Consider the following 12,877-nt stretch of genomic DNA (forward strand, 5'->3'; position numbering starts at 1 on the left):
CAACTGCCCTTATTTTTATAGTAGACCCAAAACCTGCACACTAGGAACCTTTCTCCATTACGCCCATCCAAACCCCCCGGCATCTTATCAACCTTCCGCCTACATTTAGATGTGGGGGCTCAACTCCATCCCCCCATGCCCATCCCCCCATCTTTGGTATTTCATGGATGGGCGTTCACCCATTAAACCAAGTTTTTTTTTTTGAAAAAATGGTTTACGAGGTTCTTTGGGCGGGGCGGGGCGCTGACTTTGCGATTCCCCTTACCCAATAAAAAAGGGTACTTTTGTCATGTCGCGCGTTTCTTTGGTCGTTTTGTTGGGTCGTGTGTGCAGGAGTAAGTGTGTCCTTGAAAGTGTTTTGTTTGCGGGCGTTTCTTTTTGATGATGGGCGTTTTTGAACAGGGTTGGGCGTTCTCGTCTTTAAGCAAATGGGCGTCCTTTGGGGCGTAGCTCCTTTATTTTGTTGAACACGCGCGGTTGGATGTGAAGTGTTTGCGGTTTTGTCGTCGTTTTTGTCGTCCGTCGTCGGCGTTTGTGGGGGGGCGTTCATGACGACGAATTCAAAAAAGATCTTGATGGTTTTTCTTTTAAAAGTGTGTTGGTTCACAAAGGCCAGTCGAGCATTTATCCACCGATTGACAACCCGATAAACTTGCTCGATTTCGCGACATTGGGTGAACTGGTAATTCATATCAGCTTTAGGTCTGTGAGGGTACCAAGCCCTTTGTAGATGCCCTTGAGGCTTCAAAAGGCAGCGATGCACTGTTGCGATGCAGGGCAGGGCGTATGTGAGTGGGCAGATGTGTCGACAGTGTGCTCAGCACAACGATTCATGGCATACAGACTAAATTGCTACACAAGATGTAAGTCATGTCAATGTATTTCAATATCGGATATGCACAAGGGTATATGGACAAAAAAATGCAGTGTTTCTAATCCGTAATAGAAACCTCCCCTCCCCCATCGCAAAAAAAATATATAAATATTCCACTGCCAATGTTTTACCACTCCAACTCTTTCTTTCCACATCCTGTCGCACATCCCGAATTCACAATTTCAATTCCACCGTCCGCCTTCACGTCATCCCCTTCTCGAATCATCCATAATCCTGTTCCAAGCTCTGCATCGAGAGTCTCTACAGAGGGTAAGAGCAACCACACGCCCTTGTCGTCTGCCTTGACAGAAAAGGTGCGAACCGAGTAGTCTTCACCCGAGAGACATGAGCCGTCAACGAGAGAAAAGTTTTTCTTGTGATTTGGGCAGGAGATTTTTGGGATGGACTTTTGGGTGCCGGTTAGGGATCCAGATAGGACAAAGGCACGCTTGTGTGGACACATCTAAGAAGCAAAAAGTGTTTTTACAATGTGAGCTTGATTTGAAGCCATTTTAACATTTATAGGGAAACCACCTACGTTTTGAGTAGCAAACCACTTTGTCTCGCCATCGATTTCCATCCTAAAGACGGCCAATTGGGTCTGCCCGTATTTGACGGTCGCACCGCCTTCTTCAGGAAAGTCTGTCACCGAACCCACACGGATCCACTCCTCTTCTTTACTAACGGTCGGCTGGGCTGGCTTGGTGAAAACCGGAAGAGGTAACTTTTCAACCTTTTTGGGCCAATTGGCCGGTCGTCGTTGTCCTCGCTCAGTTATGGTGTCAATGACAACTTCGTTTTCGGGCGTGTTGACGAATTGAGCAAATTCCGCTCGGCGAACAGGATCCTCGACGACTGTTTTCCATTCACTTTTTAAAAAATTAATCAGTTTCGGGCCTTTTGGAACCAAAATTCCTAGACTTGCCCGATACTCACCATTGATACGTATCAACCAAGTACTGCATCTGCATCTCCAATTCCTCCCCAATGCCCAAACGATCATCCACGACCACACTCCTCAGATAATCAATACCTCCTTCCAGCTTCTCCAACCACCTTGCAGTCCGCTGCAACCGATCCGCGGTAGTTATATAAAACATCAAGAAGCGGTCCAGATATTTGATCACCATCTCCTCGCTAACATCGCCGGCGAGGAGGACAGCATGTTTGGGACTCGACCCGCCGTTTCCGCACACGTAGAGGTTGTACCCCTTGTCAGTGGCAATCAGACCAAAATCTTTCGATTGCGCTTCAGCGCATTCGCGAATGCAGCCTGATACACCGCCCTTGAGTTTGTGTGGTGATCGGATTCCCTTGTATCTGTTTTCGACGCGAACGGCGAGACCCACAGAGTCGCCTATTCCATATCGACACCACGTGCTTCCGACGCAACTCTTGACCGTTCGGAGAGCTTTGCCATATGCATGGCCGGATTCAAACCCAGCCTTGACTAGCTCTTCCCAGATGGAGGGCAGGAGATGTTTGGGTGCGCCAAAAAGATCGATACGCTGCCCTCCAGTGATCTTGGTGTAGAGACCGTATTTGGATGCGACAGCGCCAATGACAGAGAGTTTGTCTGGTGTAATTTCTCCTCCTGGGATTCGGGGGACAACAGAGTAAGATCCACCGCGCTGGATGTTGGCGAGGTATCGATCATTTGTGTCCTGGAGGGGAGCATGCGGCTTGACGAGGATATGGTCGTTCCAGAGCGAGGCAAAGATGGATGCAAACGTGGGTTTGCAAATCTCACAACCATTCCCACCAGTTCCACAGGACCGCATAGCTTCTTTGAATGTTCTAATCTTTCTGACCTTTACAATGTCAAACAACTCTCGTCGTGAATACTTGAAATGCTCACACAAAAACACTTCAACAACTTTTCCGCTCTTTTTCATTTCAGCGTTGAAAATGTCTGTGACGAGGGGGAGACATCCTCCACACCCGGTACCCGCCTTGGTGCAGGTCTTGACGTCCGCAATAGAGCAACACCCCTTCTTCGAGACGGCATCAGCAATATCCTTTTTCAAAACGTTATTGCAGGAGCAGACTTGGGCATCGTCGGGAAGGTCATCGTTGGATTCGTCAGCCTTTTTGCCAAGGATCAGTTCACCAGGAGGTGATGGGAGGACTTTTCCCGATTTGGAGAACGAGAGGAAGCGGGTGTAATCCGACGTATCACCTACGAGGATACCACCGAGAAGTTTTGTGCCGTCCTTGGTAAACAACAGGCGTTTGTAAATTCCGGCAAATGGATCCCGGTAAACGAGAGGAGAACAAATTTCGGGGTCGGCAAAGTAATCGCCAAAACTTGCTACATGGACGCCTAAAAGTTTGAGTTTGGTAGACATGTCCGCTCCGGTGAACGTGCGTTGAGGTCCATTGACGAGATTGATGGCGACCGTTTCGGCCATTTCGTATCCTGGTGCGACAAGTCCGTAGACCATTCCGCCGTGCACAACGCATTCCTAAAAGCAATAAGACAACATTAGTCATTTTACACCATCTCGAAATTGTACCGATTGAAAGCAGATACTCACGCCAATAGCCCAAACCCCTTCTGCGCTGGTCTTTAATTCATCATCTACAAGGACACCTCCTCTCGGATGTGTCAGAATCCCGCTCGCTTTTGCCAACTCATCTCTTGGCTTAATGCCAGCCGCAACCACCACGACATCGGCATCGACTCTCTCCTCATCATCGACAATCACCTGCGTGACACTGTCCAGCTCTTGACCATTGACATCTTGTCCGACAAATCGTCGAATATTGGCATTCACACGGCACATGACGCCGATCTTGCTCATTTCATTTTGCAACAGTTGGGCACCTTCCATATCCAATTGCCTGTTCAATAGGCACGGGTTCCGTTCGATGACGGTTGTTTTTAGACCAAGATCCACACATGCCTTGGCGGCTTCAAGTCCCAACAGCCCTCCTCCAATCACCACTCCCGCCTTTTTGTCTTTGGCGGATGCAACAATGAGTTCCAAATCCTTGACTGTTCGATAGACATGGACGCCTTTTAGCTCTTTTCCGATAATTGGCGGCATGAAGGCTTCTGATCCCGTTGCCAAGATGCAGTGATCGTAGGGTACGCTCATCCCGTTTTCGCCCGTCACAATCTTGGCCGTGGTGTCAATGTGAGTGGCTTTGGACATGATGATGGTAATGTTTTGAGCAGTGTACCACTCGGGATGTTGGATAATGAGCGTTTTCACCGCCCGATGCGTAAACCATGATGTGAGGTTGACTAGAAAGAAAGTAAGTTTTCCATCTCGCCCAATCATAAAGGAGAGAAAGCTTACCCCGATTGTACGCAACCACATCTTCTTCACAAAATATATGGAGCTCAAACCGCCTGTCCACATCCAATTCAATCAGCTTTTCGCAGAATCGGAGTCCAACCATGCCCAAGCCACAAACGACGACGCGTTCGCGGACGGGATAGGAAGCGTACTCGGCAACCGACGGTGGCATTTTGGAAAGAGCAGATTTCCAACAATGGCTGTTCTTGACCAGTAAAGAATTAAAAGAAAAAGACGTGTGGAAAATGCAATGGAACTGTCGCTGGTGGGGGACAAAAGATCAATCTGCACTTTATATATGCGTCGTATATGCATGTATCCCCCTTCCATTTCCCCATATCTTATCTTACAAGACAAAACACAGCAACCATTCAAAGCATCTTATCTGCCATCGTAAAACCCGCTGATAAAAAACGCTCCCAACCCCGCCATCCTCGCTGTCTCCCAGAGATAACGTCTCCCTCTCGAGATAACTAGAAGATAAACAAGACTTATCTGTCACGTGGCTTTGGAACATTCACGTGCTGTCACGAGGCTCTCATCTACTGTACTCGGGATGCTTGCACAGATGGATACTATCAACCCTTTTACAAAAGACTATTCACAAATAATTGTCCCTTCTCCCTCACTCTCCATAAAAAGAATAAAAAAGAAATATACACATCAAAATCAAACCAACTAACAAAGCATCACACTGAATCCTTGAACCCAAACAAGGCTCTCAGATCATTCAACCTCCGCTGCTGCATCTCCTCCTTGTCCTTTGCACTCGTACCCTTGCGCCGTCCCTTCTTTCCAGCCTCAACAACACCTTCCTCCCCAATCGTCCGCTCTCGGAACGCGGTAGCCACCAGTTCCCGTTTCTTTCGTTTGAGCGCTTCAATGACTTCCTCAATCGTGCCTTCCACCACAAATCGAATCACGTGTACTTCACGGGTTTGTCCCATGCGGTGGACACGGTCTTGGGCTTGGTCTTCGACTGCGGGGTTCCAGTACGGTTCCAGAATGTACACACGAGAGGCTGATGTGAGATTGAGGCCTACTCCGCCTGCTTTGAGAGAGACGAGCATGACGGTCACAGAGGGATCCGTCTTGAAGCTTTCCATCGCGTCTGTCCGGTCCTGCCGCGACATTTTCCCATCCAGTCGAACAAACCCAAATCCATACGTTCGCAGTGAGGGCTCCAAAAGGTCGAGCATGTTGGTCCATTGGGAAAATACAACGGCTTTGATAGGTGCTTCTCCCCTTTGAGTATACTCTGACCGTACTTGGATCAAATCACTCAACAGTGTGCGGACTTTGGTACTCATGCCTGGCGGAGAGCTCTCTCCAGGGGCATTGTGATGGGCTGCTGCAACAGCTGCTGCAAAGGCGTCATCGATCCCTTGTGCCTGTATAAGCTAGTCAGATATGGTTTACATGTTTTACAGAAAAAGAATACAAACTCACCGCGTCAATATCCTTGATTTCTTTCAAATCCGCTTTTCCTAATCGAGATTGGCACATGGGACACGCCATCCCTTCTTTTCCTTCCCCAAGAACGGCACGCACACATTCATTACAAAACCTAGCCAACCGGACATTAGACTCCATCTTGACAAGTAACCCTAGTCTGAACAACTTACATGTGCCCACACCGCGATACGACAACCGTCCTTTCACCACCACCGTCAACCGACAGGGAACACACACAGCACTTGTCATCACCCGCGTCTCGAAGGAGTGACAATAGATGCGCCGCCCTTTCGGATGTTAGGACAGGCATATCCTCGCCTTTTTCCATTTCTCCAATCGTCTCGCCTGGTCAAGCGACTAAGGCTTGAGCATTCCATTCAAAAGGTCACACAAATACAATTCAAGAACCTACCAACGTCCCCTTGATCGCGGTACAAGGCTGGATGCGTCACAACTTGTCTCAGCCGCAGCAAAAGCTCCAAGAGTGTAGCGTAATGCTTAAACACCCGACCTGAATCGTCCAATTCCTGAAAAACGTTACGCGCCCGCTCATAGACCCGGTCATAGAGTGCTTGTTCGGATGCGTCAAGGGTGAGTTTGAAGACGGAAATGTTCTTTGGTGGGAGAGACAAAATAGGTTTGCCATCAATCATTTGATGTTTGGTTCGACGAAGAGTGATGAGTTTCATGACCGTCTTGTAGACAGAGATGGATCATGTGTGCGTGAGATAGTGCGGCATGTAGTACTCTACGATCGTGGCGGGACCTCACCTGTAACCGCGAGACAGCAACCTCGGATCGATTTTTCAGAGGCTTCATGATGAAATGACTAAAGTCCCTCCAATGGTTGAACGGCTCCAATCCCAAGAATCTCAACAAGCTAAACAAGTCTACACAAGAGATAGTATAAGGGTCTGCATCTAACCAGAGGACGGTTTGAGCATTACACGTACCGTCGATCTTATTATGAATCGGTGTTCCCCTGCAACACAATAAAAGCAAGGATATCAGCAAATGGACGCCCGAGTACAATCATAGCATCAAGACACTCACGTCAGGCACCAACGTCTTTCAGCTCTCAGGGCACATGCAGCCTTCGCTTGATGCGTACTCCGTTCTTTGATCACATGAGCCTCATCCTGACAAAGGATTGTACAATGAGTAGAACGTCTCACTTGATCGAATGCATCCCTCCACGCACCAAGACAATACGTAACCAATAAACAGACTGCAAGGGAGACTGCGGAGACTGGGGAGCAGACGAATCGACTTGCTTTGATCGAGCTTTCTGGTTCTATGTACAAATACATCGAAATTTAACACTGCTGCGGCGCTAAAGTGCCAGGATAACTTTTGGTCAACAAACCTTTCCGTACTCCAGTGACAGCACATTATACGTAGTGAGAACCACGTCCTAATAGACACGAACCAAAGAATTAGCGCCAAATTCACGAATCCTCACCCATAATACGCAAGGAGATCATACATAATTGGCCAACACCGTAGGATCTTGGCACCGATTTGGACCGTGATATACGTAGATTTTAACAGCACCTTCCTTCACATGGGATCCAAACTGCTCTTCCCAGTTCGCTACAGTACTCAAAGGGCAGACGATCAATGTTGCACGAGATGGAATTTCTCCTCCTACGGGTGGTGGGGATGGGGGTGGGACTTGACGGCCAGGGAGGAATGGGTACGGGTCGGGTGTGCGCTGATTTCGATGTTGGAGTTGCTCGTAGCGAACAGGTTGAGATGGTTGATTTATAAGTATTAGGGAAATCAGTTCGATTGTTTTGCCGAGTCCCATGTCATCTGTGTTTTTTTTTTAAAACGGACTCAGATACCGATGACCAACATTAACATGACGAAATTTCACTGCATACCTGCTAATATACCGCCCAATGCTTGAGCCGGCTCCACGTGCACAGCGTCACCCGTAACTGTATTCCGATATTTCCCGTTTTCATAGGCCCACAACGACCGTGATCGCTGAGACAAGTCCCGAAAGTCGACACGGCGCTCACGCTCAAGCATAAAGTGAAGAGCTTGCTTCTGATGCTTGTATAACGGAGTCAATAATCGTTTATCGGGTTCAGCCTCGGGGAGATCCTCGGCTGCCGTAAGGGACATGTAAACGGCATCAATTTGACTTTTGACGTCGTCATTTGTGGCTTGCGCTACTCGTTCGGGTCGGTACAAGGCACAAGGGAGACCCAGTGGGGGTCCCATTGCACTTGACGCAGCTCTCTGCGGATTGAAATATCGGACTTTGAGCTGACAGGTTTTGCTAACCTCTTCCAGCTGAATATTGAGTCGGGAGAGAATCGCGCCTATTGCTGCTGCAAGCTGGATGGGACCAATGACGAACAATTTGAGCGGTGCTGTGTATTTCTGGGATTGAGAGAAAAACAACCATGTGAATTTTACGTGACTGCCTACATTTGTTTCCAATTACTTACGTTATGCTGATACCGCGGAATGTTTGCCTCCAATATCAAGCTTCGGTAAAACGGGGCAAGGGCCAAACTGACGTCCTCCTTTAGTTTCCCTAGCTATCATTCAATAGAGAGATAAGAAAACAATCTGGATAGAAACTAATTGAATCCTCGACGTACCCTCTGTCCATCCAGCGTGAGCACATGAAACGGCAGAGCATGTTTCGTATACGATCCAGTCGTCTCTGGAACAATTCGCACTCGTAGGCACTTTTCTGTTCCGCTGCACTGTCTGTATACGTCATAGTTGAGAGGCTGAACCAGGCTACTAATAATCCCATAGCACACCATCTCGGGACTCGACAGTGAGGATTTGGGTTCACTAGCAGCTCGTCGTTTCAGTTTGGCTTCCTCCGAGGCATCAATATCTGTTAAATCGACCACTTCGTAAGGGGCAGGTGATGTGTCATCTATTACATGGACTTCGGATTTCGGATGTTGGAGGGGAGAAGAGTGCTGGGAGTATTGGCGAGGTGGGGACATGATGGAAGATGTAAATGGCGTTGAAAGCGGCGGTGGGAGATGGGACGGACGTGGAGGTGGCAAGTAATAGGGATGCGTTGGATGTGAATATTTGCTGAATGGACCGCTGCTGACGGGTTGTGGTGTGTGGTACGGATTTCCTGGTCCGAAACAATTCATGGGTGGAGCAGAACGCCCAAATTCGCTCTGATAGTCGACGCGGCGCCGTGGAGAGTAGCAGTTGATAGATTCTGCCTTGCGCTTTTGTGGGAGTGGCGAATCTACAAGGAAAATATCATCAACTTGTTTCTCTATTAGAGTATTACTGAGCGGACATACCATCAACAAAGACTACATCAGATGAATTCCCATCAACTTCATCGCTGGGAAGATCAGTCAAATCGATCGTTTCTCGTTTGGTAGTTGCACGCCGCGGACTATTCTCTGCATTATAGGGACCCACCCCAGGGTCCAAAGGGCCCGGTCTCTGTGACTCTGACCAATCCCATAATCTCTTTAACGCATCCCCGCCAGGATCAATTGCAACTTCTCTCCCTCCTGTAGACTTTTCCGACCCATCAGTCCCTTCGCTCGCTTGTCTCGAATTCATCATCGATTGAGCAGAAGAAGTACTCCACTTGTCCCTTTCCCCTCCATTCCAGTGTCCAAAAGAACCAGGTCGGTCGTCCATAAAAGTCGTCAACCGGCCGTCCGCAGACGGAGCCGAAGAACAAGCCCCATTGGATCTGTAGTCATACGACCAGCTATTCGAATCAGGCCACCGGGTCGGGCTTGTACTACAAGTTCCGTTTCTATCATCTTCAAATGGGCCACGATAGTCGGAATAGCTACCGTTGGATAACCCGGGGTGAGGTTCAACTGGCTGGAGCCGCTCACCAAAGGTTGTGTTCCGGTCATCCGCCCAGTTATCGACGGGTGAAGAAGACTGCGTCTCTGTTTGTGCAATAGGCGGGTTTGTGCTCATGGGAAAAAGGCTGGGAATGTAATTCGAATTGCAAATGTTTGGTGCAAAGTCAAAGTAGTTACGCAACGTCGGCTAAATCCCTCGTACTTGGAAGATGCCGTCCTATTCCGTCATATGTTCTTGCGTAGAAGCAGTATTAACGTCCAGAAAGAAATGCAGTTGCCTCCAATGGGCAGTGTCAGCGTCAAATCGTTCAAAAAACGAGCGCAATGGCTCCGCTGTAACCCCGACCTCAGCCGATATCGCCCTTTCGCAATGTGCGCGTTCAAAAGGGCTTACTATCCTCATTGCCATGTGATCAACTGAGCCACCCACGTGAATTAGTCAGCGATCGGACTTTTGTTTTTTGTTTATCTTTTTTTTTCAATGGATGTTGGACGGATATTGTCATGCAAAACTGCGCAACGGGAAAATGGTTGTGTCCAAGGGTCATACAAAGAGATGATGCAGTCATGGACTATGATTGTGACTTTGCGTCAAAGAAATCCAACTGATAACGCCTGACAGAGAGGTCACATATTCGGCAAATGCAAGCAATCTCAACGATAACTATTGTTGAGGTATCAGAAGAAAACCCAATTACTACTCTAATATCGCCATTAATCCGACTATCACTACCACTATTACCACTTAATGAACAATTTACAACTTAATCTTAAAACGTTACATCAAAAAACTACATACACATGGCAACTGCAACGAATTACAGTCTGCCGAAAAAGGAAAAACAACATTTCTTTTCGTCATATGAGATCAAGGCTATCAGTCGATTAGAATAAAGTACTTGGCGTATTCGATTTTCTTAGTTATATTGGTACAAGCCCAATGCATTTCTTGCTGATGACATAAAACGCTTGTCAAGGAAGATAAATAGGAATGGGTTTACGGCCTAATACAGAGATGACGGTGAGTTTGACAAACGACACAACTTGAAATGCATAGAGGTGTGACACATACTGAGTTGGTGTACGCCATGATGGCTCCCATTCCAGTAAGATTCGCCGGGGATGGCTTGCTGGTAAACGTTTCATAGGCCACCACTCCCAACACCCAAAATCCCCACGACACAGAAAAGAAAGCCACAAGAGTGACAAACTTGAAGACCACCGCTCGCTCCTCTTGCTGTTCTTGTTCCATCAACTGCCCTCTTTCCCTTCTTCTTCGTATTCTTTCTGATCGATCTGTTTGACTGCTACGCCCAACACCCATTTCGAGAACATCTGATACAGCGCTGTCCTCTTTTGATCGCTGTACGCCTAATTCGGCTGGAAATGTCGCGCTCCATTGAGAGGAAAGGGATGACCCAGTTGTTGCGGAGCCCAATGACCGGACGGTGAGCCGTGCAATGCGGGCACGCACTCGTCGGAATTTACGGTATATTGTGCCATAGCAAAGGGCCATCACCGTCAGGAAGAACACGTAGCAGGTGAGGGTAAAATAGGCGACACTTTTCATCAGGGGTGTTTGTATGAACCATGGAGCGTCGCAGTATGTGTGGGTAGCTGCAATGATTGCGCCGCCGGCTGGGCGAGAGGCCAACATGAGCCATGTGGAGAATGCTATAAAAATAGACAGTGTCATGACAAAGAGCACATATCTCATCTGGCCAAAAACTCAGGTACGTACAGATTGCGACCGACCAAACCAAGACGATGATGTACATGATGACGGATGACGGGCTTGGCCTCCTAAAATGTTTGGCAAGAGCGTCAGTGACGCCGTTCGTGCAAGGCGAGCCACAGCGGATAAAGACACTAGATGACTTACTCATGCACAATATGGAGCCATCGGTCGACCGAAATCCACATTAGGGTTTGCATAGATACCGCAATTCCCAAAGCAGCAAGGAACAAGACAATTTGACACCCAGCTGGTCCGGTTGCGAATCCGCCGGCGATACCATTCCACAATTCTGTAAATCCTGCTGACCCGCCCCACAAGAAATCCGCTACCGCGAGGTTCAGGATCTTTGCAAAAATGCAATGTCAGTACTCTCAATAATTGCTTTAACAAAACAACAAAGGTTATACCAAAAAGGTTCTCGCTTCTCTTAGCCCGCGGTCAGTGGCAAACAGATAGAAGATGAAGCTATTTCCGCATACATTCACGATGTTTACTGCGAGCGAAGTAAAGTTTATCGCTTTTTCACCGGGACTGTGGGGAATCCAACTACCGTTTGAGAAATCTTCCAAAGGCGGCCCGCCTTGGGAGGAGATGACCATGGATGCAGATTGCTAGGATGAAAGAGAATTGAAGATAGAGAAAGGAATGCCAGGTCCAGATATTTTATTTTCGTAGTAATCACAGTCCAAGCCGCCCAAGAGGTAAGACAGTAGGGACAGGGAGGCCAGGTTGCAACCAGAATTCGTGAAGGCAGGCTATCGGTGTAATCTGTTATTTCCTTCCTTCGGAAGCATTGGCGACCACAAGAATGGAGAAATGGTGCCAAATTGTTATGTGAGCCAAGAAATAGTAGCAACGGTCAAATGGCGAATCCCTGATGGAATTGCGGATTGTACAAGGTATATAGGACAGCCAGGATTCACGGTTTGAGTGCAGAGACTGAAAATATCAGCCCACTGTGCACGACAGCATAATGATATTTCAAGTAGCAAACAAACAAAAAAAAAAAAAGGCTGGCCAACTGGACGATCATTAGACGAGAGCAGCTGGAAATCAGGGGGAATGATGTCGTACTAGCTCCACCGGGTGGGTGCGGACACTTTCCCTTGAAGGCATATGGCAGCTGGTGTGTGGGTAACAAGCTGCCCAAAGATTTTTTTGAAAGAAACTTTCCGGAACACAACCCGTCCAACCCAACAAAAGGCGAGTACGAAAAGGCAAGCCGAATCTGGTTAAGTACGCGAACAAACGTAACGCTGCCCCCAGATCACAGCTGAGCACCCATTTCAAAAAGCATATGTTGTCTCTTTTTTTGGCTTTGGACGATTTTCACACTTTTTGAGCAACTTTCCTTTGTCTTGTGTGTTTTGAGCCCCAATTTTATTCGTTGTGACGACACAACAAAACGTTTGGAACAAAAGCAAAGCCATGAACATCCGAGGGTGTTTTATGCTTTGTCTAACGTGTTACGATTGCTTTTTTCCTGCTTTATTTCTGGCCACATCGTTCAAGGTTTCCGAACGATGCCCGTCCTTTTTTTTTTTCTTTCATTTGGACCTTGGCCGTTTTGCACCAAAAAACAGCCACTTTTGAAGAGGCAAAGTACCAAAATGCAAAAGAGCAATGGATGAGCTGATATTTTATTCCTTTGCACTCGTTTAACCCCAATGAACTA

At 47.7% G+C, this 12,877-nt stretch overlaps 3 protein-coding genes across 4 annotated transcripts; all 3 read right to left on the reverse strand.

Moving 5' to 3' along the window:
• Positions 1-1,001: 1,001 nt before the first annotated feature.
• Positions 1,002-4,282, reverse strand: SPPG_07925 (nitrite reductase [NAD(P)H], large subunit; the record flags this gene model as incomplete). Its single annotated transcript, XM_016756074.1, has 5 exons — positions 1,002-1,337; positions 1,413-1,743; positions 1,811-3,339; positions 3,412-4,124; positions 4,180-4,282. The coding sequence occupies 5 exons, from the start codon at positions 4,280-4,282 to the stop codon at positions 1,002-1,004; spliced, it is 3,012 nt and encodes a 1,003-aa protein (XP_016604755.1).
• Positions 4,283-4,450: 168 nt separating this feature from the next.
• SPPG_07926 lies at positions 4,451-9,814 on the reverse strand. Of its 2 annotated transcripts, XM_016756075.1 has the most exons (15): positions 9,667-9,814; positions 8,934-9,589; positions 8,253-8,875; positions 8,097-8,189; positions 7,521-8,028; positions 7,121-7,449; positions 7,001-7,048; positions 6,836-6,928; positions 6,688-6,773; positions 6,588-6,616; positions 6,406-6,524; positions 6,047-6,329; positions 5,805-5,979; positions 5,629-5,746; positions 4,451-5,570 (listed from the first exon to the last, which is right to left on the reverse strand). In XM_016756075.1, exons 2-15 carry the CDS (start codon positions 9,577-9,579, stop codon positions 4,869-4,871), a joined length of 3,852 nt encoding a protein of 1,283 aa, XP_016604756.1. In that variant the 5' UTR covers positions 9,580-9,589; positions 9,667-9,814; the 3' UTR covers positions 4,451-4,868. The 2 variants fall into 2 exon arrangements, with proteins under 2 accessions (XP_016604756.1, XP_016604757.1); XM_016756076.1 differs by having other exon boundaries at positions 8,934-9,814.
• Positions 9,815-10,152: 338 nt separating this feature from the next.
• On the reverse strand, positions 10,153-11,834 carry SPPG_07927 (uncharacterized protein). The gene is made up of 5 exons (XM_016756077.1): positions 11,610-11,834; positions 11,347-11,546; positions 11,206-11,267; positions 10,537-11,138; positions 10,153-10,468 (listed from the first exon to the last, which is right to left on the reverse strand). The coding sequence occupies exons 1-5, from the start codon at positions 11,799-11,801 to the stop codon at positions 10,382-10,384; spliced, it is 1,143 nt and encodes a 380-aa protein (XP_016604758.1). The 5' UTR covers positions 11,802-11,834; the 3' UTR covers positions 10,153-10,381.
• Between the last annotated feature and the right edge of the window lie 1,043 nt (positions 11,835-12,877).

This window comes from Spizellomyces punctatus (assembly GCF_000182565.1).
Source record: "Spizellomyces punctatus DAOM BR117 chromosome Unknown supercont1.18, whole genome shotgun sequence".
NCBI classification, from domain to species: domain Eukaryota; kingdom Fungi; phylum Chytridiomycota; class Chytridiomycetes; order Spizellomycetales; family Spizellomycetaceae; genus Spizellomyces; species Spizellomyces punctatus.

Coding starts and splice junctions, on each gene's coding strand:
- SPPG_07926 (XM_016756075.1), bottom strand. CDS start 9,579: ATGAGCACAAACCCGCCTATTGCACAAACAGAGACGCAGTCTTCTTCA. Junction 5,980..6,046: donor CCGCGATCAAGGGGACGTTG/GTAGGTTCTTGA, acceptor TCGCTTGACCAG/GCGAGACGATTGGAGAAATG. Junction 5,747..5,804: donor GTATCGCGGTGTGGGCACAT/GTAAGTTGTTCA, acceptor CCGGTTGGCTAG/GTTTTGTAATGAATGTGTGC.
- SPPG_07927 (XM_016756077.1), bottom strand. CDS start 11,801: ATGGTCATCTCCTCCCAAGGCGGGCCGCCTTTGGAAGATTTCTCAAAC. Junction 11,268..11,346: donor TGGCTCCATATTGTGCATGA/GTAAGTCATCTA, acceptor CAAACATTTTAG/GAGGCCAAGCCCGTCATCCG. Junction 10,469..10,536: donor TCATGGCGTACACCAACTCA/GTATGTGTCACA, acceptor TCTCTGTATTAG/GCCGTAAACCCATTCCTATT.